Genomic DNA, 23,036 nt, shown 5'->3' with positions numbered 1-23,036 from the left:
CAGGATGGAGGAATGAATGAAACGATAGAGGGAATAGATACACAAGTGTCATCAGTATGAAATGCAGTTTAGTGCTTGGGGTAACTTGAAGAACTCGCAGGAATATCTTGCCTGCTTTTGGGGTCTTCGGCCTTCTTCACGGCTTGTTCATGATTTGTGTCCACCTCCTTGTCTTGTTTCTAGCGTTACGATTTTTTCACTAAGGCATTTTTTTTTGCAGTTTTGTAGCGAGTCCTCGATTTGCTTTTATTACTTTTGATATACTCCCAACATTTGAGTTTATTTAAGACTGAATGAACAGCGAGTGCGTGCACCGTGCAGCAGTAGGTGGCGTTATACTGTTTTTTGGAGAAGAAGGGTTCGGTTTAAGTTCAGAGGTTACACTACAACGAAAAGTTGTCGTGGAGGCTAGGCTAGCTACTTTGGTTAGCTAACAGACAATGGCAAAACATCATCCAGACTTGATCTTCTGTAGGAAACAAGCCGGTGTCGGTGAGACTTTCTGTCTACAAATGGATGCTTTTTTTGTAATAGGTTTCGTGTTACTAGCTAGCTATCTAGCTGTTTAAAAATGAAAACGAGGTACTGGTTAGCTATCCTGGCTACTTAGTCACATTGCAGGATCCCCAAGCTTAGCTACTGTATTGTGTATATATACTGCGGTTTATACTTACTGTTGCTATTTAAACTAAAATATATGATGAAACTTTAACGTAAGTGTAAAGAAAAGTAATTTAATATTTTTTTTGTGTTACTGCTGTTTATAGATAAGGTAATTAGCTAGCTAGCTAGCTAGCTAGCCATCTAGAAACCTATGCTATTTAGCTACCTAGATAGCATCCTTAGAATGACAATGTGCCATGCTCTCGAGTGTGTGCTGGGGACATGCCTCTTCTCTAAAAGTTTAAAACTGAGCTCATATTTCGAGAGAAGATAGTCCAAATCTTTGAGTACAACAAAATGTCTTTTATTTGTAACTAGTATGCATTGAATCTGTGGAAATGTCCGCATCTTTCCTGATAATAATAATCGTAATAATCATTATTATTGTTGTTGTTATTATTGTTGTTGTTGTTTTACTTACTAGGTTTATTTGCAATTGAGCCTGAAATATGTAGATAGCTTGGTTAACAGTTCTGGGTCTGCTTGCGAATAGCCTAACCGTACTTATTACTTATCCTTTTGGTTCTCTAGAAAAAACTAGCTGTATAACAGAAATATTATAATTAACTCTCTTGTCTCCCCCCCCCCCCTTTTTTTTTTTTTAATTTACAGCCATTGGAAGACTTTGTGAGAAATGTAAGTTTAAGAGGTCCTAGTGGCTGCGAAGTAAAGTAACAGATTCAGCAGTTCTGCAGTGCAAATATGTTCTCTGTGTTGTCTACAACTTTCTATTTTGTTCAAAGAAGCCATCTTCAGATTCCCTGTTGTGTTATCTGGAACATAGAGCTGACACAATAATGCCTTACTGAGCTACTAATCAGAGTAATAATGATATGGTGATTATAGCATATAGATATAGTTAATCGTATCCATATTAATAAGGTACTGACAGTATTTAACATGTGCAAGGTATTAGTAGGTTTTTTCATTGTTTTTGGTCATTTCTTAAGTGTGTTGTTGTTACACACTTCTAACATAGTGGTGGACATGGTATAAGCATGGAGAAATATTTTTTATATATGAAAATAGTGCAACAGGTCTTCACATAAAGAGAAGCCATGTTTTTTTTAAACCTTTAAAACCTTTTTTAAAAACTTCAGTGGCTCATAGAATTTTTCGCCTGCTTTCTAGGTGATGGCAAATGCGTCATCTGTGATTCTTATGTCCGGCCCTGCACACTAGTACGTATATGCGATGAATGTAACTATGGATCCTACCAAGGACGTTGTGTGATATGCGGAGGCCCAGGTGTGTCGGATGCTTATTACTGCAAGGAATGCACCATACAGGAAAAAGATGTGAGTACATTTTCATTTCATTTTCAAGAAGTTTGTTAAAACACATTCATAATTTAAAAGGATTTTTGCACGTATTCTTACTGTTAGTATAGAGTGCTAGATGGTAGAGATGCACCGATGAATCGGTTGGTTTTCAGCGTGGTCGTCCATAAGCAGTGACCGGGCGAATCGTCCCTCATATCCGATTCCGTGCCGCACACATTTACACTTGTGCACCACACGAGGGCGACAGCGGCACAAACACATCCACATAGACAACAGCGTCAACAGCCTTGATTTTTCGTTTGTATTACCTGGTGTTTGTGAATAGAGGTTTGTCCTATAACCCAGTGCATATTTTTATATTGAGATGTAAGAAGTTTCCATTAAAAGGAAAGTTGAACAAAAATGTTCATTTATAATTCTTAGAAAAGAAAGAAAATTGGAATTGGCCAAAACCGTAATCGGCCAGTCTCATGTAACAAAATCAGAGTGGCTAAGAAAGTTTTAATCTGTGCATCTCTACCAGATAGTAACATGGGTCCCTATAAACATTTACTTTCATCATTGTTTGGCCACAGTTTTACATGCAGTAAAATTTAAATTTGGTTTGGGTTAATCTAAATTCTAAAAGTGTGGTTTCTAAAATGTCTGTCTTATCTCCTTTACACAGCGAGATGGATGCCCCAAGATTGTGAACCTTGGTAGCTCGAAGACTGACCTCTTTTATGAGAGAAAAAAATATGGCTTTAAAAAGAGGTGAAGTCTTGAAGCAATATTGAAGATAACCCTTCATATGTGGTTTCAACAGTTTTGTTTTTTTTCTGTAGAAGATTTTTTTGTACTGCTTTACCAATGTAATTAATAAAATTTTGTTTTTACTCCATCATTGAAATTCATGTCACTAGCACCTGCGGAAAAGGATATCATTGGAACAATAAATTCTCAGAATCATGATATACTAGTGTGATGAAGGCTAAAGGCAGCCACCAGTTCCCAGGACTGACGGGCGGTAAACATGAGCTCTGACCACTGGACCAAAGATTCAGCTCCCTGGCATAACAGCCAGAGCACCCATTTAACCTTTCAAAGTGATGGTCTCCATCACAACTACCAAAACATGCTCTTAACAACATATAAACCTCCAGGGTATTGGAGATAAGGCATTTTAATAGACATGAAATATATATTCCTAAGGCATTTCATTTGGGCAGGGATGGGGGGGGCGGGGGGTTGGTTGTTTTTGTTATAGACATTTTAGAAGGAGTAGGCTTCATTTCAGATAACTACTCCTGTGGATATGTTTTATGCAGAGTTCTTTACAGGAAGAAACATGCACAATATCTCTCATCCTAAAATTATTAGTTATTATTCAAATAACCAAAACCAGATTTTTCTGCCTAGAACTAATTTTTTTTTTTTTACTAGCTACTGGGCCCTGTTTACCATAGATACAGAGGAGAGAAATATTGCTGTTAGGAAGCTCTAGTGCTCAACATAAGAAGCAAACATTTTAGATGATGTTTGCCTTAACTTTTCCTTTAATGAATTTTCATTACTGTAGAAAGTATGACCAAGTATGACAGTGTGACAAAGTATGACAGTGGAAACAATTGATAAAATATTGTCATACGTTTTTATTACTTATAACAAGCTGAGAGCACATTGATTACATTTTACATATGTAACAACATATGCAACAAGCTCAGTGCTTGAGATGACCAGTTCATATTGCATGTAAATGTGTCACTTTTTGTTTAAAAAGTATATTTGAAACCACCCTCCCCCTAAATGAAACAAACAAACACAAAAAACCACAAAAACACTATGCAGCAAGATTCTTTATCCCAAATTAAGTCACTCAGTTCAGAGTAAGAGTGAGGTGAACACGCTCATATATAATGTTATTGCTATTCCTAAGCAGACCTCTGGATCCCAGAGAGGGAGAGAAGAAACAAAAGTGCAGAGCCTTCCAAATTCCAATATTACATGTATATAAAGTATAATAACAGGATCACCTGGAATTCTATTATTATATAATTACTACAAATAATGTAGTAATAAATAAAAATATTTGTAGTTAACTGTACAGGCTTTGGATTAATTCATTCAGAGTTACTGACAGTCAAAACTGCCAACTGGTCACAACACTAACACAGATGAAAGATTATAATGCAAAGATTAGGTACATGGATTTATTTTCTTCCATGATAACTATGCCCTGAAGTTCTGAAAAACAAACAAGATTGTGAAAGTACTTGTGAACTCAGGAGTTCAGTTTTCTTCTACTTAAGCCTGCATAAAGAAATATAACCACATATCAAAACAAAGTACAAAAGAAATATACAAATCATGGGAAAACAACACATGCTACTATGGCCGCCTGTTTTCAACCACCACTATCCTTGAAAAATCTTTGACCAAATGCCTAACCCAATTGTAGTAAAAAGTCAATTCACTCTTGGTGGTGCACTGGAAAAGCACACCCACCCTGGAGAAACAATGATCATGAAAGCAAGCTTACCAAAAAAAAAAAAAAAAAAAAAAAAAAAAAAAAAAAGGAAACGTTCATCTTGCTTACGCCTATCACATGTAAACACCTGGTCTTTTAGTACATTGTATTCTGCCTCTTTGTCTTTTTCTCATGTTATTTAATATTATCTATCATATTATTACATAAATAATATATTGTTACTACTGTTGTTTTTTTATAGCATTTAATTCAAAATATAATTTGAGCCATTGCAATGAAAAACCATATATCAGCTATTATGTCAGTTATTTTAGTTTTTGATTTTGTATAATCTTTACATAAAATTATATTAAAATGCTAAATATGTTTTATTTAGCCTTACCTTACTTCATTAATGTGGGCATTTAATAATAGAAACTTGCAATAATGTTTTTTTTATTGTTTTTATTTTGTAAAATGTGTAAAAACAGAAAATGGATGTACGGTTTTTCATTGCAAGGGCTCATTTAATATGCAATTCCTGATTGTAAATTAGTGTTAATTTGATCCCCTGCAACTCTCACAGGTATAGCAAGTATTATTTTCTCTTTCATGTACTAAATTACATCATCATTGATTTATCCTGAATTCTAGCATCCAATTTAATTTCCTCCCAGTTACATTTAGAGAGGAGCTGGCTATATAACTCCACAAGGACACTGCAGTACAGAATCAGATATTACATTATAGTTTCTGTATGGAAATACTCTCCCCCCTAATGTGTTTTACTAGTGTTTATCTGATGCACAAAAAGGGGTTGGTGAATCGACATAAAACAAATATTTTATCTATGTAACCTGGTAAATTACATACTAAACATCATAAACTACTACATCTATTATTTTGCTCAGCCAGTGTATCAGAATTTATATATGCATAAAACATGTAATGGAATGTTCTGCTGACTTCTTAACCTTTTGAGAAGTCATCATAACAGTACATTACATTTTTTATGTATATACATTCATACATATCTGTAAATGACCAAGTTATACATTGATTTCTGACATTTACCATAGCTGTCAAAACCAAACATGTCACTGCTTCATTTCATCCTTCACCATATCTTGCACTCTTGGACAGTATCTTTTCATCCCAGAACATGTGGACCACTTTATCATGTTTTATTCTACAGTGGACCCAGATTTCTGTAAAGCTGCTTTGTGGCATCTATTGTAAAAAGTGCTATACAACTCATTTCATTTTAATTAAACTGCACTGTAAAAAAGATATGATGTCATTATACAAAGGGCTACTGCTTAGTCAAGAAAAGGAGTGGATTCTCTGACTGCGTGGCTTGCCAACACACATCACCTGGCTAGTCCTTGCCATTACGGGTCTCTTCCAGTGGGCCATATTTGGCTAAGTAGCGAGCCACAATGTTCTTGCAGCCTCCAAAGTGCTTGCGCAGTTGGGCCAACTCCTGTCTCAGAGCGGCGTTCTCCCGCTCCAGGAAGGCTGCACGGACCGTGATCTGGTTCTCCTTCAGACGTCGGGCATCCCGCGAGCGTTTAGCTGCAATGTTGTTCTTTTTCCTTCTCTGCCAATATTTCTCATCCTGAGATAGTTTGCAAAAAGGATGAATGTGATGTGAGATCAATTTCAACATCTGTTACATATTTAATTAATTTCATTATTATTACTAACAATGATGCTTTCTTTAAAAAAAATAGAAGCCTCATTTGCAGAAAAAAGTCATTTTATCCTGAAGTGAACATACACACACCTTCTGTTCTTCAGGCACAAATGTTTTCTTGGCTTTCTTCATCATGGGCTGTGGTCTGAGTTCTTCCTCTGTGAACCGATGTTTGCGAGGGTTGAAGAGCTCTCCTCCAGGTACACTGGAGAGGACAAGATCTGTGGGGTCTAGCTCAAAGTTCACCTCTACCTCAATCTCTTCTGGATGAATAGGCTCTGGCATCAGCCTATGCTTGACCGCAGCTGTACCTGAATTATGTGTCCATAGTGAATTTGCAATATTTATTTATTTATTTACTTTAAACGGAATGTGTTTAACTTACAACAAACAAGAATGTTATTGCTATTCTAGAAATCAGGTCTATTTTTTTTCACCGTTTAGTAGTCAACTGAGGTATTGAAAAATGTACTGAATTTTGAAACTATATGAATGATTCAAATAAATATTATGAATTCCCCAAAACATTGTTACACAATGTTATTCCATTGCCAACACACATCACCTGGTATATGTTATTCCGTTTTTGGCATAGTCCTGAACAAGAAGACTTAGTTTCTCCATAAACCCTATACTGACCTGCTTTTGCCTCTGTTGGGTCAGAATTTGATACAGTGCTTGTGATCACCTCTTCCTCACACTGGTCCAGTTCCATGACTGGCAGAAGAGACACGGGAGCCGAAGGGGCAGGTTCTGCCTTTGGGATGACGGTGGGAAGCTTTTCAGGTGTCAGCTGGGAACTCTCCTGTTGGACTTCTTCAGAAGGAGGAATACCATTCTCCATAAGAAATTCCTCCAGATCCATGTATTCCAGATGGAAGGCTGTGCCATCGTAAGGAATTGTCTTATCCCAGATAGCAGGGGTCAAGGCAGCAGACTGTCCTAATCCACTCACTCCTCCACACTCCACGTCATCTTCTGAAAGCTTCTCTTTGTCACTTTCTGAAATACCAAAATGGATGAAACGCAATCAGCATATTACCCGTAACCTAATGTATTGTGCTTAATTTTAAAATGCATTTCTAGACCATTTCTAGAGAGATTTAACAGAGGAATATAACACTTCAGACAAGCAACATTATTAGCCTGCATCATTAGTATTGCTGTAAACATAGAAATGCAAAATCCGCGTGCAAATAAGCCCTACCCGCATGAACGAGAGCAACAACGGATTTGTTATCGTTAAACCTGTTCAGGTTAGACCCACTTCCGTTTGACCAATAAAGTGTCAACGCAGTTCAGTCGTTTGCACAGCCTTGTAGTCATATGGGTAAAGTTTATGGGTAAAGTTGCACCAGGTTTATTGGATCGCAGCCGGACAACATGACGCGTGCATTACACAAAACCTGAACGTGCCCACAGAGGGGAGAAAACACCGCGACTTACCGTCGTCACATTCTAACAAATTCGGTGGAGAATTTTTCATTATTTTCTTTAAAACCACTGGAAATGCAGCTGGCTTTGCTGTGTCTTCTTCACGCACAGCATCGGTCGTGTGCTCCGCTGACATTTTATCTGTCCGTCAGTACGATAAACTAACTTCTATGGCTAAGACTGAAAGTACCCCGACACTAGCGCGCCCTACAGGTTCCTGCATTTGTGCCAATTATTCACATTATTGCACGCAGCCAGTTTACTTCATGTTCATGTGCAAACTAAGAACACCGACAACACTGTGCATAGACGCGGACAGACCACTCGGGAATCTTCAACCTGCGCTACACAACGTCCACAAACACACATGGGCGGGCGTAGTGTGTCCTCGATGGGTGTGTCCTCAAAATAACCACCGATCTCTGGTCAGGGTAGAGCGTTAGGCCCGCGTCTCTCAGCAGAAACACCGGAGACTCGTGCCAGAGGCACGACGTCTGTGTGTAAACAGTAACCTAGTGCGCTACATTGCCAATGTTAAAATGTCCAGCTGAAAAACAAAACCTCAATTCATCCGAACCTTTTAAAATTAATGTTGTTTTTGTTTCCCCCGCTTGTGAATCTGCATTTACAATACTCAAATAAAAACAACTTCGCCATGAGCTCTGCCCGTCGTGGCGGATAAGAACATGCCCGACATTAACCATGTGGCGGCGCACATCCATGATACGCCTGACGCTGACAGGTCTAATAAGTCTCTTGGTGGTGCGCTTCTCTCACCTGCGGAACCTTGACAAAAGCATTTTGAAATTACAGATGTTCTGTGGGTGAAATTAGTATTTGGTTTTGGCTCTGTGACCCATATAATCTGAACCCAGTCAGAAGCCTAAAGTACTGTGGGCTGTTTGGTTTTGCAGCAAACATTTGTTCTTGGATAGTATAGGATGTAGTTAATTCCAGGTTTTTTACAGTTTAGCCCGTAAGAGTCTGAAAATGTAACAATGGGAAGTCCAAAAATCTATTTGCATAAGTAAAAACAATTCATGTAAAGGGAGTTGAAATAGGAATGCAGACCACCCATCAGTCTTGAAAGATCTGTTTCCATAACCAGTGGTGTTTACGTTGAAGTAAGGAAGCAAATGCACAAATTTGCAATAGGTAGTAGTAGTAGTAAAACAAACAAACATATAAAAGAAACATATGAGCACCGGATTGCCCTCATAACTAACAATGGCCTTTACTGTCACCCAATCGAAAACAGAATCGACAATGGACTGGATTATCGTTGTGTCATAAAATGAGAAGTTCATGGAGAATACACATTTGAACACCATGGACACATCCATAACAGAGTGCATCAGTCAGTCTAATATAAAAATGAAGCAATTCATCTAATAATTCCAGTAATTCCCAAAGAGGGTAACGATTACAAAATGTGTAAATAACCTACGAATAACGCACATTTTGGAATTAAAACCGACACTTTTACTGAACCGGTCAAAAAATGTTATCTGGCAATTCAGATCTAGTTTTATCTGTATTAAAGTGCTCCTAAGACCTACCTGTCAGGCTTAAACGTAAAATGTAATCAAGAAATTAATGTGAAAATAGGTTTTCAATACCTTATGGCTCTTACCGTTGTCAATGCAGGTGGGAGCTGGGGAGAACCCAAGCAGGGCTTTCAGTATTTCCGGAACATCTTTAGACATCTCAAAATAATTCACGTTACAACTGACAAATAGAGAGAAAACGATAACACTTCTTCCAGCGCAAAAATATAGTCAGGTAGTCGTGCACGTAAACTACGAAGTTGCTGAACAAGCCTTGCTTGTTAGTTTATTATCAGAGTCAGCGCATAAGCAATAAATACCATTTTACCCTCTGATGAGACTTATTCTGTGACGTTTGTGCTGGGATTGGTTGTTAAACCTGTCAATACTCGGCATGGCAGCCAGTAGGAATGAAGTCAAGTTATTCTAAGCAAACCCAAAACACGTGGATTCTACTGCTATGAAATTAAGTAATAACTCTCAAAGCATCTAAACTTTTTTTTGTCTCATCAGGAAACAAGTATAGATGATTGCTGTAATATCAGTTATTTGCATGATCAAAAATTGTATCAAAATATTAATTACATAACTGCATTGTGGCGATTTTTAAATGTGGAATAAAACAAATTACCTTTCTGTCGGTGGCTGCAAATTAGATTGTAGCTCATCTGTTACTATGCGCAATCCGTTAACGACTCCATATCCCATTCAGCCCCATCAGTTTCTGAACACAGGACCACCACTGACCAAGTGGGTGATAAGTCTACTAATAAAGCAGTGACAGTCATGGTAGAGGGTGTTGCACTATTAGTTCATCAGGTGTAGTTGTGTTGCAGGTTTTGCATGCGTCACTTTCAGGGCTGGGTTGAGAGTACCCTGTACCCAAAACATCCATCCACCAGTTATAGGATCAAAACCTGACCACCGATGCCTACTCATCTTCACCTGTACATTTACAAGCTGATTCTAATAAACCAGGTGGTATGTGAACAGTGTAAGCTTTCACCAAATGATATTAACAGCAACGTGTCTAATCTGAATTCTATGTACAGAACACGCATGTTTGTGTGAGCACAGCTCATTTACTGCAGACCAATGCATGCACTGATGCTCTGCAAGTACAAAAGTTCCTGCCCTTGATGGGAAAGCAATTTAAAAAGGAGCCTAGACCTCTCCCTTTCAATCTATGGTCATCAAAACCAGATTCAGAGTTCTTAAGAGCCCTTGAGTTTACAGCCTCGGTGTTGAGAACAAGTCTGGATGGTCACCTTGTTTCCTTCAAAGTCTGGTCACATTTTTAAGCAGCATGCAATCCACCGCATAGACTTAAACAATTTTTTTTTAAAACTGTAATGCTAAAGGGTCATATTCCACTAGATGGTACAAGAAAACAAAACACACATTCTAAAACAGTCGGGTTTATTGTTAAACACTCATGATATTTGGTCCACTGTGATCATTATTCACTTCCAACCAGGGAGCAAAAAGGAGAAACAAAACAAACAAATGTAAAAATACAGTACAAAAAGAGGCATCGTTTTCTCTTCTCAAAACCCTGATTTTTTTTTTTTTATCAGTTATCTTAAGCAGTTGAAAAATAACTAATCTTGACAGAAAACAGCATTGTGAGCATTATCAATCTATTATATTTGTGTTTAGTCTTTGCAGGGTGAATATGGAACATCAGGTCAAGATCAACACATCACTCACTCTTGTTGTAGACAGTTTAGATGGTATCAGACACAAAGGTCATCTAACCATGTGCAATCTTTCCTTTGTTTGGGGAAGGGGTCATAGTCCAAGAAAGCCTGTAAGGGTGCATGTTCACATTCAAATGAAGCAAACTCAAGTTGAGAATGACAGGGGTGGGTAATCTGTTTTGACTGGATGATGCGCGCGCGCACGCGCTCGCTCACTCTCTCTCTCTCTCTCTCTCTCTCTCTCTCTCTCTCTCTTTAGCCCTTCGAACAGCAGATGAGCAGAGATTCTGACCCTTTGATATGACTGTTTGCAGCCACTATCATGATTGAGACATTACTCTGAGCTACGTCTGTGTCTCTCAGCTTTCTCTGATTGTCTACCTGTGGTCAAGAGGGGAAAATGGTATAAAAACCCATAGCACCACAATTCTGCAGGAAGTTGCCCCGTTCCACAGGAGAATGCTTGAGACAACTAGAGTTGCATGTGCAACGAACATCAGCCTGACTTCAGCAAATAGCCAACAGAGAAACTCTCATAACATCCATCACCTTGCACCTATTACCTTATTCATGTTGTCTAAGTGTGTATATAATTATCATATACTGAAACAGAAAGATTATACATGTTAGGGTATTTATAATTGTATATACGTTTATATTGTATAAGGCGCTATGCAAACAAACAAATATATGTATGCTTAGTATTTCCTCACCATACAGTTGACAATACATGTGCTTGAGGGTGTCTGCACAGAGACAGAAATAGCAAGACACTAATGAAAAGAGGGGAAAAACATGAAATAGCTATGATTTTCAAACCAACAGAAATGATCAATTTTTCCTCATCATAGTTGAGTTCTTGAGGGAGGAGAAAAACAAACAAAAACAAAGCTCTATGCAGATTACAAGAGGACCTCATTTTGAGGTCCTTGTGATACCCATGACTTTGGTACTGTCTGCATAGGAGAAAAGTGTAGTGTGAGATTTAATCCACCTCTCACACAAAAAGGACAAAAGATACATTATTATAACTACCCTCAGAGGCACCAATACAACCAGTGCCAACAATTTAATCAAAGCTCCGAACTGCTTTCCTTCTAATTCACTCTGGACAATACAGTGAGTGAAAAACTAATAACCACCCTAAACCTCAAGCACATGTATTTACACCAACCCCCCTCTCTTAACTGAAAAGGTCAATCAGCATACATAGACTATTCACTGTTAAGTTTTATATTCATACATGGATACATATATTTAAAGAGAGAGTTATACATCGCAATTAACATATACATATATCAATAGAATATAAGAGGAGAGAAATCGCCATAATAGCAATCATTATCATCATCATCATAATAGTAGTAGTAGTAGTAGTAGTAATAATACGATCTCTCAGTGAAGCATACATCTAGGTCATTCCAGAAACCCTTCATTATATCCATTCCTGTAGTCCTCCAGCTCCCTACACCTGAAGCACCCATGAGAAATCTTAAGCCTGCCTCATATGTGAACGTCTGAATTAGGTTTCTCATCGTGCGCAAGGTGTTAATGAGCAGCCAAGGCTTTTAGCTGTAGACTTGGAATCATTTCCTTTTGGGTTGGAGGAAGACTCAAAATTAACATCTCTGGAATGACCCTCACAGGAAAAAAAAGTCACTAGTCATCTAATCAGCAATACAGGTCATATAGCATAGCTCAATAACAAGAGTTTCTATGTAATTAATACAAGGTCTGGTTATATTTAATTAAGCTTAACTGCTAAGTTATCAATAATCATTAGTAGTATACTGATATAGTAAATATGTATGTGTGTATACATTATGTCCACCATAGGTGTGGACAAGGCTTACTAAAATGTAACAAGGTATGCCATGAAGATATATTTTTGGAGGGAATATAATTAATGCTTAGGCACACCACATCATGCTTATTTGCCTGTTTTCCTGCAAGTTCAACTCCATTCAGGCTTCTCACCTGAAAACAGTAGATGTTATAATGGACAACTCTTGTGGATTTAAGAACTCATTTTAGTATACAGCCCTGTGAGTTCTAAGCTTTGATAGCCTCCAGTAACACAGGGTCCATAATTTCCAATCACTTACCCTCCTCAAGTTGCTCAATCAAGCAATCATATTTCTTTTTAGAAATACAAGGACCTTTAACCAGTTTAACTTTTGAACTGCTTAACTCAGACTAGTCCATCTGGAACAGCAGACCATTACCCTAATCACTGTGCAAGGGGAAAAGAAAAAGAAAAAAAAAAACAAAAAAAACACACAAAAAAACCCCTCTCCAGCACTTTCCTTCCTCATGACAAAACACTGTTCCTTTGACAGCTCACTCAGTACAAACTGAACGTTGAAGCAAGTATGCGCACGTAAGACTGGCAGGTGGATTCACACACACACACACACACACACACACAGTAAACCCACGTTAGTTCTACAAGTTTGAGAAGACAGCCAGAGGGGTAGGGGTGGGATCTGAAGTTATTACATAACTGTGGAGTCAAACACATTCCACATTCATAACATTTGAATTCCTTTTCAATGGCCTTTGCTGGCTATACATTCATTTTTTTATGCCAATATGGCAAGAATACAGAGTGATGTACCACTCATAAAATAATGTGTCGGGGCAATCAGACATGTCTTCCTAAAAAAAAAAGAAAACAAAAAAAACCCCCCACAACTTTTCCCCATCCGATATGGCTGTAATGAAATATGAAAAGCTCAAAAACAAAAAGTTGCCCCAAAAGCACAATAGTTAGTTACTGGGGGAGCATTACAGAATGGGAATCTTTTCTTAATGGAAGCTTGGGCGTGAATTGGATTAGTAATTAAAAATGGCCATAAATTATAAAGGCTGCCAAATTACCAGTCTGCATTTTACTGAATGCAATTGGACATCAATGAAAAGCGTGTATGTTATGGATGTGTTCACCATCACCATGTCAGTCCTACGGTTAGGCTGGTTGCAGTACAAGAGGACACAGGGCTTCCTGGAGTTGCACTGAAGAGAATGGGGGCATACAAACTCACATCAGGAGCAAGGCTGGTTCTCTTTGCTGGAAGCCTCATCCAGGTAGCCACATGGCCTGCTTCTTAATGCTTTGGCTGGAATCACAGATCCCCACTTCCAGACAACCGCCTCCCAGCCTGTCAATCAAAGTCAGCCAGTCTGGTTAGTGCCCCGTTCCTGCAGACTGTTCCATATCATTACGGTAGCAGATATCATTGCCAAGGATATCTATTTAGTATAAAAAACTGAATAAAGGGCAGTTTTCTAAATAAAGGTTAGGTGACAAGAATCATCTCGTCTCAAAAGACATGAGCTAAAGACTGGGGTTAAGTGGGCAAGAACATTAAATCTCTATGCAGTATAACATCCCCATAAATGATGTGCTAATAATTAATTTGAACAAAATACCTTTTCAATTTGCATATTATGAACACATCTGATCAAAATTCTAACTGACAATTGCAAATTTAAAACCCATTTCTTAGCCAGGCACGAACCATTGACTCAGTGTAGTCAGTTGGCATAGTATTCTGTTTTTCATCAGGGGGTGGAGTCATGAGGGTGCCATCTGAACGACGGTTCTGATTGGTCAGTGACAGCCACAATTCATACATCTGTTGCATATCTCTCACTGTAGGATTCAGATGAAAAGTCAGCTTTCAATTTTCAAAATGAAATTCATAACATACACATCCATATTCAACTGAAAGGCAGCCACCAGTATTTGTGAATCCAATAAATTCTCTCTCTTTGCCAAGTTGTGAAACTTGGTCTTGCTGGATTCACTGAAATGCTAAATTATAGACACCAAAATGACAAATGCCACAAAGTAAAATAAAATGTGAAATGATAAGCAATAACGTAAATCTGAGAAGCTTCTCACAACTATTGTTCTTCATGTAGGTCCACACATCTCGCTCTTCCAAACTGTGCGCAAAAGAGCAGTTCCCAATATAGTGGCACTTCTTCTGTTTCATCACATGGACACACATCTACAGAAAAAAAACAAAGTACTGGTAATGACCAAAAGGGAAATTAATCTCCACAATAAGGATTCCTGTAACAACACATGCATTTATTAATCTCTAAGACTCGAGCACTTGCAGACCATTCAGGTTAAAGATTCAGTACAATTTCTTTGGGGGAGGGGGGCAAAAAATGCCATTAATTCTGTGGCTCTGCTGTTCCACTACTGTGGATAAGGAGTTGAATTAGTTGCGTTATGCTCTGAAGAGGAACAGGACTCGGTGCTTACGTCATACTGCTGGGGGTACGTCCGAGAGAAAGGCAGAGGCCGTACTACGACCCACTTTTTCTTCTCAAACGATTTTACCAATAGCACCCGGCGCTCTTTTGTCCAGCTGAAAGGACCAGGGGAGAGAAAATAAAAGATGACAAATGACCCACATTTCAATAAAATAAAGGGTGAAAAAATTGGAGCGCATTTATCTAACACGTATGTGTGGACTGAGTGACGCAGATTTCACCCAGTACTGTGCAGATACACAGATTACATAAGATTATTACTGTTATATATCTGAAAAGCAGACTAAAGTTATCAAAAGCACCCATGTCAAGTCGCAGCAACAGAAAAGAAACTTTTAACCCCTGGTCATTATTTCTGCCTTACTGCCAGGTAAAAGGACAGCTACAGGTAATGTAACACACAGATTATGCAACACTAGTGCAAGTTCAAAAGTGTTCCAGTTGCAGTGATCTGACCTGTGTTTGGCTTTGGCTGTGCAGTATTTCAGTGCTTTGTCCGGTTCATTGACTTGGCCCTCCCTCCAGCACTGGCCGCACACGAACTTCATCTTCAGGTTGAGCCCGCGGCTCCGGCCACAGCTGCCTCCTCCTGACACTCCGCCCCCAATGCTGTCCCCGCCCCCTCCGACCACCCCTGTGCTTCCGACACCGGAGGTGCTGATGGTGTTGCTGCTACACGTGCTGCTGCTGGTCTGATGAGGCACATGCATGGGCTTTAGGAGACACCGCACGGCAGGCAAAATGAAAAGAGGAAAACAAAACTGCATGAATAAGAACATTAATAATGCAGAGTAGAGAAATATGCCGGTTCTTTCAGCCAACGCGAGGCCTGGCGATATGGCCCTGTACGCTGCTTGAGCGCCTCACCTTCTGCCTTTGTGCATTCTGTTCCAGTCTTTGCCAGTGTCTCTTAGATTCCTGCACCATTTCCTCATGGGTGATACCTAAGGACCAATCAATCAGTCAATAAATATTTTTATTCAGACATGTATTTAAATAACTTTTTAAAAAAAAATTAAAAAGAGGAGAATGGTGTTCAAACTTTCTCTTAGCATCCTGATTATATTTACTTTAATCAATTTATGAGGGTGCGGTCTGTTATTGGGGATGGTTGTGTTTCAGGTGAAATGAACATGACATGACAGAGGATGAATAATGAGCCCCTTTATCTGCCTTCTCGGGTAGCAGAAATCTCTCTGTGGTTAAACTCTGGTTCTATGTTTGATGTCCCCAACAAGACACCCACAGGCAACTACAGCTGTGTCATTTCAGTGCATAACACAATTGAACGGTGACAGGGGAGAGGAACACATCTATTCAGCTTGGCTAATTTACACATCCCTGCCACATGTCAAAACGAAGGGCACTGTGAGGAGGGGACACACATTCAGGCACTAGTGTGGCCTTTGTTTTTGTCCTGATGCCCTTGGCTCACCACTCAGCATTAAATGAGTTACCACAATCTCTGTGCGCCTGTGAGTGTGTATTCTGTGTACCCGTATCCTGCTGCAGCACCCAGCACTTCAGCTCAATGACCGAGTGAGCGAAGGAGCAACTGTCTTCCCGCTGGCAGCCATAGCGTACCTCATGGCGACACACGTCAAACTGGCACAGAGGGTGCAGGGGCCGAATCTTACTGTAGCGCACGTTAGCAGAGCGGACCACGTGCACCAGGCACCTGCCACAATGTGTACAGACACACGCACACACGATAGTGAAACATCACAAGGCTACAGAACACAAAGAAATAAGAGCTCTAACTGAATAACCATGCCACTTCTGTGAGCACAGACCCAAGTAAAGAAGGGATCATTTGAGCAATGACTCACTTATTATCATCAAAAGGATGTCTTGCTGTAAGGTTGGAGCAGACTCCCAGGTTCTCTTTACTGCGCTTGCTTATAATCCGAGGCTTACTGTCAAAGCATTCCTACAGCACGACAAGAACAAAACACGCGGCTTGGCAAGTTAGCTCGAGATAAACAGTCCATAAAGGCAAGTCTAAGCAAATGCATGCAGTGTCGGTGGTGTTGTGGTGTACTACCTCACAGAGGAACATAAACATGCCCATGTGAATCTGTAGTAGGCGGGTGACACTGAGCGCTCTTCTCTCGTTTGTGCCCAGCGGGTCGAACAGGAGCTCTCGACTCAAAGCTCCCTTCCTCTCCTGGGTCCATACATCGATCTCCTCCTGGCAATAGGCAAAAGTGCAGTTTTCCCCGTACTGGCACTCCTGACGTTCCTGCACCTCTGCACAGAGATGAGCAGAGGAGTCAGAGTGCTCGAGCCATACACACAGCAATGGGATAGGTAAAACAAGTCTGAAATGCGCAAGCCAGTTACACCCACGAAAACCAACACTGACTGTTCATTACTAAGGCCTACTGACGGCTAACATACGTGCTGGTCTCATGCGCCTTTTGGCCTGCCAAAGACACCGCACAGCATATTTTACATTCGTTTACACCTTAATGTAGTGACACACAGACCAAATACCTTTGCAAAGCACAAATGCTCCTAGGAAGTTATTGCGGGCAGGGCGAGGTCGTATCCTCTTCCATGTGGTGTCTTCGGATGATTTGAAGCGACAGAGCAGGACATCTCTCTTGCAGCGATGAGCTGCTTCAGGCTGATACTTGTAATCCATGACCCGAGGACCTACACCAGAAAGGATTCTCATTAAAAGCCACATGCATACAGGAAGCTGAATATGAACACATTCTTGGCCACATTGCTACAATGCGTTGCCAGAAGCCTTACCTATGCGGCTGTAGCAGGCATTGCAGGCCTGCCTAAACTCGTGGGTGGCCGCCAGTGGGTTCCGGGACAACAGGGAAAGGTTGGTGGCAGCCAAGCCATTCTGATGGGATCAAAGGTCGAGGGGTTTACAAAGGTTTGCATGCCAAAACAATATCCTCAAAACAATAAAGACCACTCAATCAGCGAGCATCTAAAAAAAAAAAAAAAATCCACCACACTTACTGTATGGATGACACTATGATTTCGCAATCCAGGGATGAAACTGGTAGGGATTCTTCCTGCTGAAAATGTCAAGCAAAAATAGACCCGCTTTTTAGACAGACACCTAACCCCATAGCCTTTTTCCTGTTTGTTTTTAAAAGTATGCATCAGCATGTATTAAATAGAAGTAGCTCTGCAGTTATTTCAGCATGGGACCTGCATCAACCATCGGAATGAAAAAACAAAAAAAAACAAACAGCTGTCATCCTGGGTTACCTGGCAATGTGTACTCAGACAGCGAGTCAAGGCCCTCTGCACCTAGCGAGCCAGCCCGGGCCCTGCCAGCAGAGTCTCCTGCCCCAGAGCTGAAAGGAATCAGAGACTCCAAGGCTCCAGGGGAGCTCTCGTTGTGGCCCAGCGCCGAGAAGGCATCTAGCTGAGTGAGGGGGCTAACAGCGGAGCCAAAGTAAGCGGGGGTGGAGGTGGGCGGCAGACCAGATGGGTAGGAAGCACGCAGACCCACTGCTGTGTTGGGAAGGTTAGTAGGGATGGCACCCTGAACAGGGTTCTGATGGGAAGAAAAGAGCAGATGATATTAAATCAATAATATTTGGTAATGCTCAAATTTATCAGAATAATAAGTGAAGCACAAAAATGATATCAGCAAAACGGATGCGCAGTATATAGCAGAAGACTCTGGAGCTCATGTAGTTAAACTCAAAGGTTAGCTTCATCACGACAGGAGCAGGGAGGCCACCTGTATACTGCCCCAGAACTTTAGAGCGAGAACCTAACGCTTGTTTTCTGGATTATGGACCAAGTTAAATTATACTGCCTTTACTATTTATGTCCTACAATTTAATACAGATCAAAAGTTTACGATTAACTAGACAAGAATAAGTTTGCATGTAGACATGTCTATTTGGCTCATTGCCAATACATATAAAACCATGATAGATTTAGAATGTTGGCCACATTAAAATTACTGCACATCTGAACATTTTGGTGATGAAAACACCAGCTCAGCAGGTCCTGGGCTGCTCTACTACTGATCCTCAGTTCACTCACCACGCTGTCCTCAGCTCCTTTAGGAATGTTTTCCAGCAGACTGTCCAGATCCTCGTTCATTACACATTCACCCATGTGCTCAGACACAGGCACAGAGTACTGCACCCGACCTGCGGGCCCCTGGCTTGGGCTCTCTGGGCTCTCCTGGGGCACTATGGGACCCAGCGATGACATGGGAGGATCATCGCTGACTGGGATTGGGGTGGCCAAAGGAGCAGGGATGCACTGAGCACTGGACAAATCTATAGAGAATCAAAAAACCTAGACTGAGAGAAAAACTCTCAGGAAAGGCAGCAATAACCAATATAGTTACTTAAGGATTGCAAATAGGTACTAAAAATAAACAAACATCAAAGCAACAAGACAATTTTTAGTAGACTAGAAACGAGCAGTACCTGAGCCAATGTCTGTCAAAGAGTCGAGACCATTTGGGGACGTCTTAATAAAAAGGGAAAACATGACAGGTTGGAGTACTGTTACTCAGTGTTTATAATGTCTCATTATTCATGCAATCAGAAGGCAATATTTACCTCCCCCGCAGAAGGAGTAGTTTCACCGTTACTGTCTGGCCTAGATGTTGCAGATTCAACCTTGAGGCATGATAGAATAAAAACCACATGCATATAGACTATAAACATTTTCTGAAATCTCACTGTTTCTCTATTAACCTCATAATTACAGAATGAATGCAGACTACATACCTGCGGGCTGACGTATGCCTTCCGGATTTTCAGGCCAAGTTTGGTGGCAAGATCCTTAGCCAACTCAGTAACTTGTCTGTCCTGTATTGAAAAGATTTTAAAAAAGTTTTTACTGTGAAATGGATGACTTAATACATTAGTATGCTTGGGAGCAAGAGTGATAAAAATATGATACAATTACTTGGCAAAAAAATATTTTTTAGCTTTGCTTTTACATAATAAGTTACTTTTAACAAGCATTCTGTAATGAGTTGAAATCTCTTTTATTAAACATCAGTAGGTGGCCAGTTATCTAGAAATACTCATCACATCTGCAATAAGCTCAGAAAGGTTTATCATGATGTAATTTTGCATGATGATGGCAATCATATTGTCCACCTCTACTGACTACCATTACAAAATGTAAATTGACCATCTATAACGTGAACTTACCACATTTAGCAAACCTCATCAAAATACACAAGATCTTGCTGATATCACCAGTGATTAACATGACTACTGACAGATTATTGACAGGCCAGACACTTCAATTTGTAATTAAAAGCCTCGATAAATGACCAGGATTATGACTTACAGACTTGTGTCCAAACCTTGCTGGTGTACTTACATGAGGGGCTGTGAGCAGACAGCCAGTGCCACACTCGTAGGCCTCTCTTAAACGGCCCAGCTCCCTCAGGCACAGAGCCTTCCTGTAGAGCGCCCTGCGACTGCCCTCAGACACACACAGCGCGCTGTCACAGTCCTGCACGCCCCGCTCATACTCCCCCTGAACAAGTGACCTGAGTTAGCACTGAGGGTGACCACATTCAGTCACAACACACTTTGCATCAACATGAGTCCCTTACAACATGGTCAAAAGCACAAAGAGGCACTGCTGCGTTTTACGGTGATCGTGTGACATGGAAGGTGGCACGAATGCTAAACGACTCAGAGGGAGTGCACTTACAAGGTTGTAGTGTGCAGCTGCTCTGTTAACATAGAGACTCTCCAGGAGTTCTGGAGGAATCACCAACGCTTCAGACTGGGCATAGCGGGCTACGTTCACACCCTCACTGTAGTGCATGGCAGCTTGCCTCCAGTCTCCATCGCGAAACACCGTGTTACCTTCATCCAACAAATTGCACACTAACTGAGTCAAAAATGCCTGCAAAAGAATTGAGGAATCCTGAATAAATAACCAATATTATGTAAAAAAAAAAAAAAGTTTTTCATATATGTACACACCCACACACGTGTGTCACCAGCATGCTGTAAACAGAAAACAACAATGAAAGCTCTAATGAGACACTGACCTCATAACCTTCAGGGTCAGGGAAAGGTAATGATGACCTGTAGCAACAAAGAAAGCTCTTAAAGAACTCAAGTCACCCAAGTTACTTACACGAACGCGTACCTTCGCTAAAGAGGAGGCAAAGGAAACTTACTGAATGAACCCCAGGGCCTTCTCTATCTCTTCCTTGCGCTTCAGTCTCTCAGGATCCATAGCTACAAAATGACAAAAGATTAGCAGCAATGAATCTTTAATCATCAATAATTATGTATGTCAACAAATACAAAAAACATTTCAGAATCCGTGATATCGTCTTAAAATTTAACTTATGACTGACGCGTCTTATTAGTCTAAAAAATACCTTAGCCAGAAAAAAAAGATGAAGCGTCATAGTGAATTACAAATCTGTAACTCTCTATACCAAAATATTATCAAATGAAAACGTAATTACGCAAGCGTGGAAAATAAAAGTGGATCGACTATTTCAGTACTAAGGCCTAACTTTACTGCACATCCCGGCGCTTGCTTAGTGAAACGGCGACGTCAGGTGCTAACTAATGGACTAGTAAGCTAGGTTAGCTCCCCGTGTTAGTTCGGGCTGGTACAAAATCCAAAACCACTATTTATCTTGCTAGTTATTTCGCAAACTCTTTATGTCTCGCTTTTGCCCATTTTAACCTACAAGACATATATGCCACCGAAACTGTCAGTAGACATCTGGAAAAAAATCTTCAACGCGTAAGGTTTCGCTTGATATATTAGCTAACGCTAGCATAGTTAAAAACTAGCACAATTGAACAGCGCTAGCGAGCTAACCGTATAGTTACCTTGCTGGCTAACAGACGTAATGTGTCGTTATGGGTTTGTTTACAGGCAGTGCTGAGCCTTTGGCATAACGGTTTGCAAGCGTGTTTTAAGCACTGCAAATTAGGCGGTAGTGGTCAAATCTATTCCATGATCAGACTATTCCATAAGATTTCTAGAGCGCATGACATGAAACACTCGCTATCGAACTTTAGCTGATATTGAACAGACGCTTCATAGCCAAGACAGTTTGCTACACAGCTAAGATATCTTAACTAACGCCAAAAATCCCGATGCGGGTTCCTCAAAGGCACCACTGTAAATACAGTATTAATTACCTCTCTTGCAAGTCAGAGAAAATAATACGTTGAATATGAATATAGCATATAGAATATATACGCGAAAGTACCTGTGCGACGCTTTGGGGACATTAATGTGGGAGCTAGTTCGCTAAATTGCTAACTATATTAGCCAGCTACTGCTAGGTAGCTTAGCTTATTTTAGCATCTGGTAGACCTCGTCGCTAGCAAATCAATTCAGAATTTTAGGGCCGACATGTACCGCTTGTTAGCGGGTTCCCAATAACATATTTAGCGTGTAATTAATCGGGTAAATATCTTATTTGAGTCAATAAACTAAAATATTGCATGTTGAAAGCTAGCTAGCTAACGTTAACTTGCTGTGTTTAATTAAAATAGTGGCTTGTTTTGTGCACGTTCGCTCACCCACCTAGGGCAAATCTTTATCGCTTCCACAGTCTGTTTTAGACACCTGTAAATTCCATGCAACGAGAAACCGCAAATAAATCGCGTGATTTGTTTTTAGTCTTCTAAAATCATGCTTTCAAAGTATCCCTTGCCCAAATTAAGGTTGTTCAATCTGGACAGAACATGTGATACTTCCCAGATTTCTATAAGTTGCGCTCAAGTTTAATCGGGCCACTGCATGTTCGCTGCAAGGTCCTAAAGGTAGACGCATTACATTTCTAAAATACACGCTGCTTATTACCCAGTAGAGGGCAATATAAAACTATTGCAATACGTTACAACGAGGTAAATGAAAGTTGGCCTGTAAAATTACCCGTAAAGCCATTTATATCCTATGATAAATGATTGACAGGCTTGACGCTTGTTCAGAAAGTTTAAAATGTCCTGAATGCCTGAAAGCTATCTC

General features: G+C 40.2%; 3 protein-coding genes across 8 annotated transcripts; 1 reads left to right on the top strand and 2 right to left on the bottom strand.

The window, feature by feature from the left end:
* The first annotated feature begins 349 nt into the window (after positions 1-349).
* On the top strand, positions 350-2,826 carry phf5a (PHD finger protein 5A). Its single transcript, XM_027006077.3, has 4 exons — positions 350-492; positions 1,276-1,299; positions 1,795-1,961; positions 2,614-2,826. The coding sequence occupies exons 1-4, from the start codon at positions 441-443 to the stop codon at positions 2,701-2,703; spliced, it is 333 nt and encodes a 110-aa protein (XP_026861878.1). The 5' UTR covers positions 350-440; the 3' UTR covers positions 2,704-2,826.
* A 731-nt stretch (positions 2,827-3,557) lies between these two features.
* tefa (TEF transcription factor, PAR bZIP family member a) lies at positions 3,558-9,324 on the bottom strand. Of its 2 annotated transcripts, none has more exons than XM_081697653.1 (4): positions 9,156-9,324; positions 6,728-7,090; positions 6,179-6,399; positions 3,558-6,010 (listed from the first exon to the last, which is right to left on the bottom strand). In XM_081697653.1, exons 1-4 carry the CDS (start codon positions 9,226-9,228, stop codon positions 5,771-5,773), a joined length of 897 nt encoding a protein of 298 aa, XP_081553779.1. In that variant the 5' UTR covers positions 9,229-9,324; the 3' UTR covers positions 3,558-5,770. The 2 variants fall into 2 exon arrangements, with proteins under 2 accessions (XP_081553779.1, XP_026861814.2); XM_027006013.3 differs by lacking the exon at positions 9,156-9,324 and adding an exon at positions 7,535-8,042.
* A 1,147-nt stretch (positions 9,325-10,471) lies between these two features.
* zc3h7bb (zinc finger CCCH-type containing 7Bb) lies at positions 10,472-22,804 on the bottom strand. Of its 5 annotated transcripts, XR_014117191.1 has the most exons (23): positions 22,593-22,804; positions 21,214-21,274; positions 21,082-21,118; positions 20,736-20,933; positions 20,397-20,555; positions 19,790-19,870; positions 19,619-19,678; positions 19,484-19,526; positions 19,089-19,330; positions 18,297-18,588; positions 18,042-18,100; positions 17,820-17,919; positions 17,556-17,717; positions 17,104-17,309; positions 16,889-16,989; positions 16,556-16,737; positions 15,927-16,003; positions 15,516-15,772; positions 15,049-15,154; positions 14,677-14,785; positions 14,291-14,424; positions 13,814-13,930; positions 10,472-10,877 (listed from the first exon to the last, which is right to left on the bottom strand). XR_014117191.1 is itself a non-coding variant. In XM_027006011.3 (22 exons), the coding sequence occupies exons 2-22, from the start codon at positions 21,270-21,272 to the stop codon at positions 13,895-13,897; spliced, it is 2,700 nt and encodes an 899-aa protein (XP_026861812.2). In that variant the 5' UTR covers positions 21,273-21,274; positions 22,593-22,804; the 3' UTR covers positions 10,472-13,894. The 5 variants fall into 5 exon arrangements, 4 of the variants coding, with proteins under 4 accessions (XP_026861812.2, XP_026861813.2, XP_081553777.1 ...); XM_027006011.3 differs by having other exon boundaries at positions 10,472-13,930; XM_027006012.3 differs by having other exon boundaries at positions 10,472-13,930; positions 15,516-15,751.
* Between the last annotated feature and the right edge of the window lie 232 nt (positions 22,805-23,036).

Source organism: Electrophorus electricus, chromosome 15 (assembly GCF_041902795.1).
Source record: "Electrophorus electricus isolate QZ-2024a chromosome 15, ASM4190279v1, whole genome shotgun sequence".
NCBI lineage: Eukaryota > Metazoa > Chordata > Actinopteri > Gymnotiformes > Gymnotidae > Electrophorus > Electrophorus electricus.
This window is presented reverse-complemented; position numbering and strand designations above follow the sequence as displayed.

Bases quoted from the DNA above. Each gene is read 5' to 3' on its own strand.
- phf5a (XM_027006077.3), top strand. From the start codon at position 441: ATGGCAAAACATCATCCAGACTTGATCTTCTGTAGGAAACAAGCCGGT. The intron at 1,300-1,794 runs GTAAGTTTAAGA...CCTGCTTTCTAG, and splicing joins TGGAAGACTTTGTGAGAAAT to GTGATGGCAAATGCGTCATC. The intron at 1,962-2,613 runs GTGAGTACATTT...TCCTTTACACAG, and splicing joins GCACCATACAGGAAAAAGAT to CGAGATGGATGCCCCAAGAT.
- zc3h7bb (XM_027006011.3), bottom strand. From the start codon at position 21,272: ATGGATCCTGAGAGACTGAAGCGCAAGGAAGAGATAGAGAAGGCCCTG. The intron at 17,718-17,819 runs GTAAGGCTTCTG...TTTCTGGTGTAG, and splicing joins TGCCTGCTACAGCCGCATAG to GTCCTCGGGTCATGGATTAC. The intron at 13,931-14,290 runs GTTCGTGCCTGG...TTTGATTGACAG, and splicing joins CTGACTACACTGAGTCAATG to GCTGGGAGGCGGTTGTCTGG.
- tefa (XM_027006013.3), bottom strand. From the start codon at position 7,658: ATGTCAGCGGAGCACACGACCGATGCTGTGCGTGAAGAAGACACAGCA. The intron at 7,091-7,534 runs GTAAGTCGCGGT...TTGGTATTTCAG, and splicing joins TTTGTTAGAATGTGACGACG to AAAGTGACAAAGAGAAGCTT. The intron at 6,011-6,178 runs GTGTGTGTATGT...AAACTATCTCAG, and splicing joins TTGTGCCTGAAGAACAGAAG to GATGAGAAATATTGGCAGAG.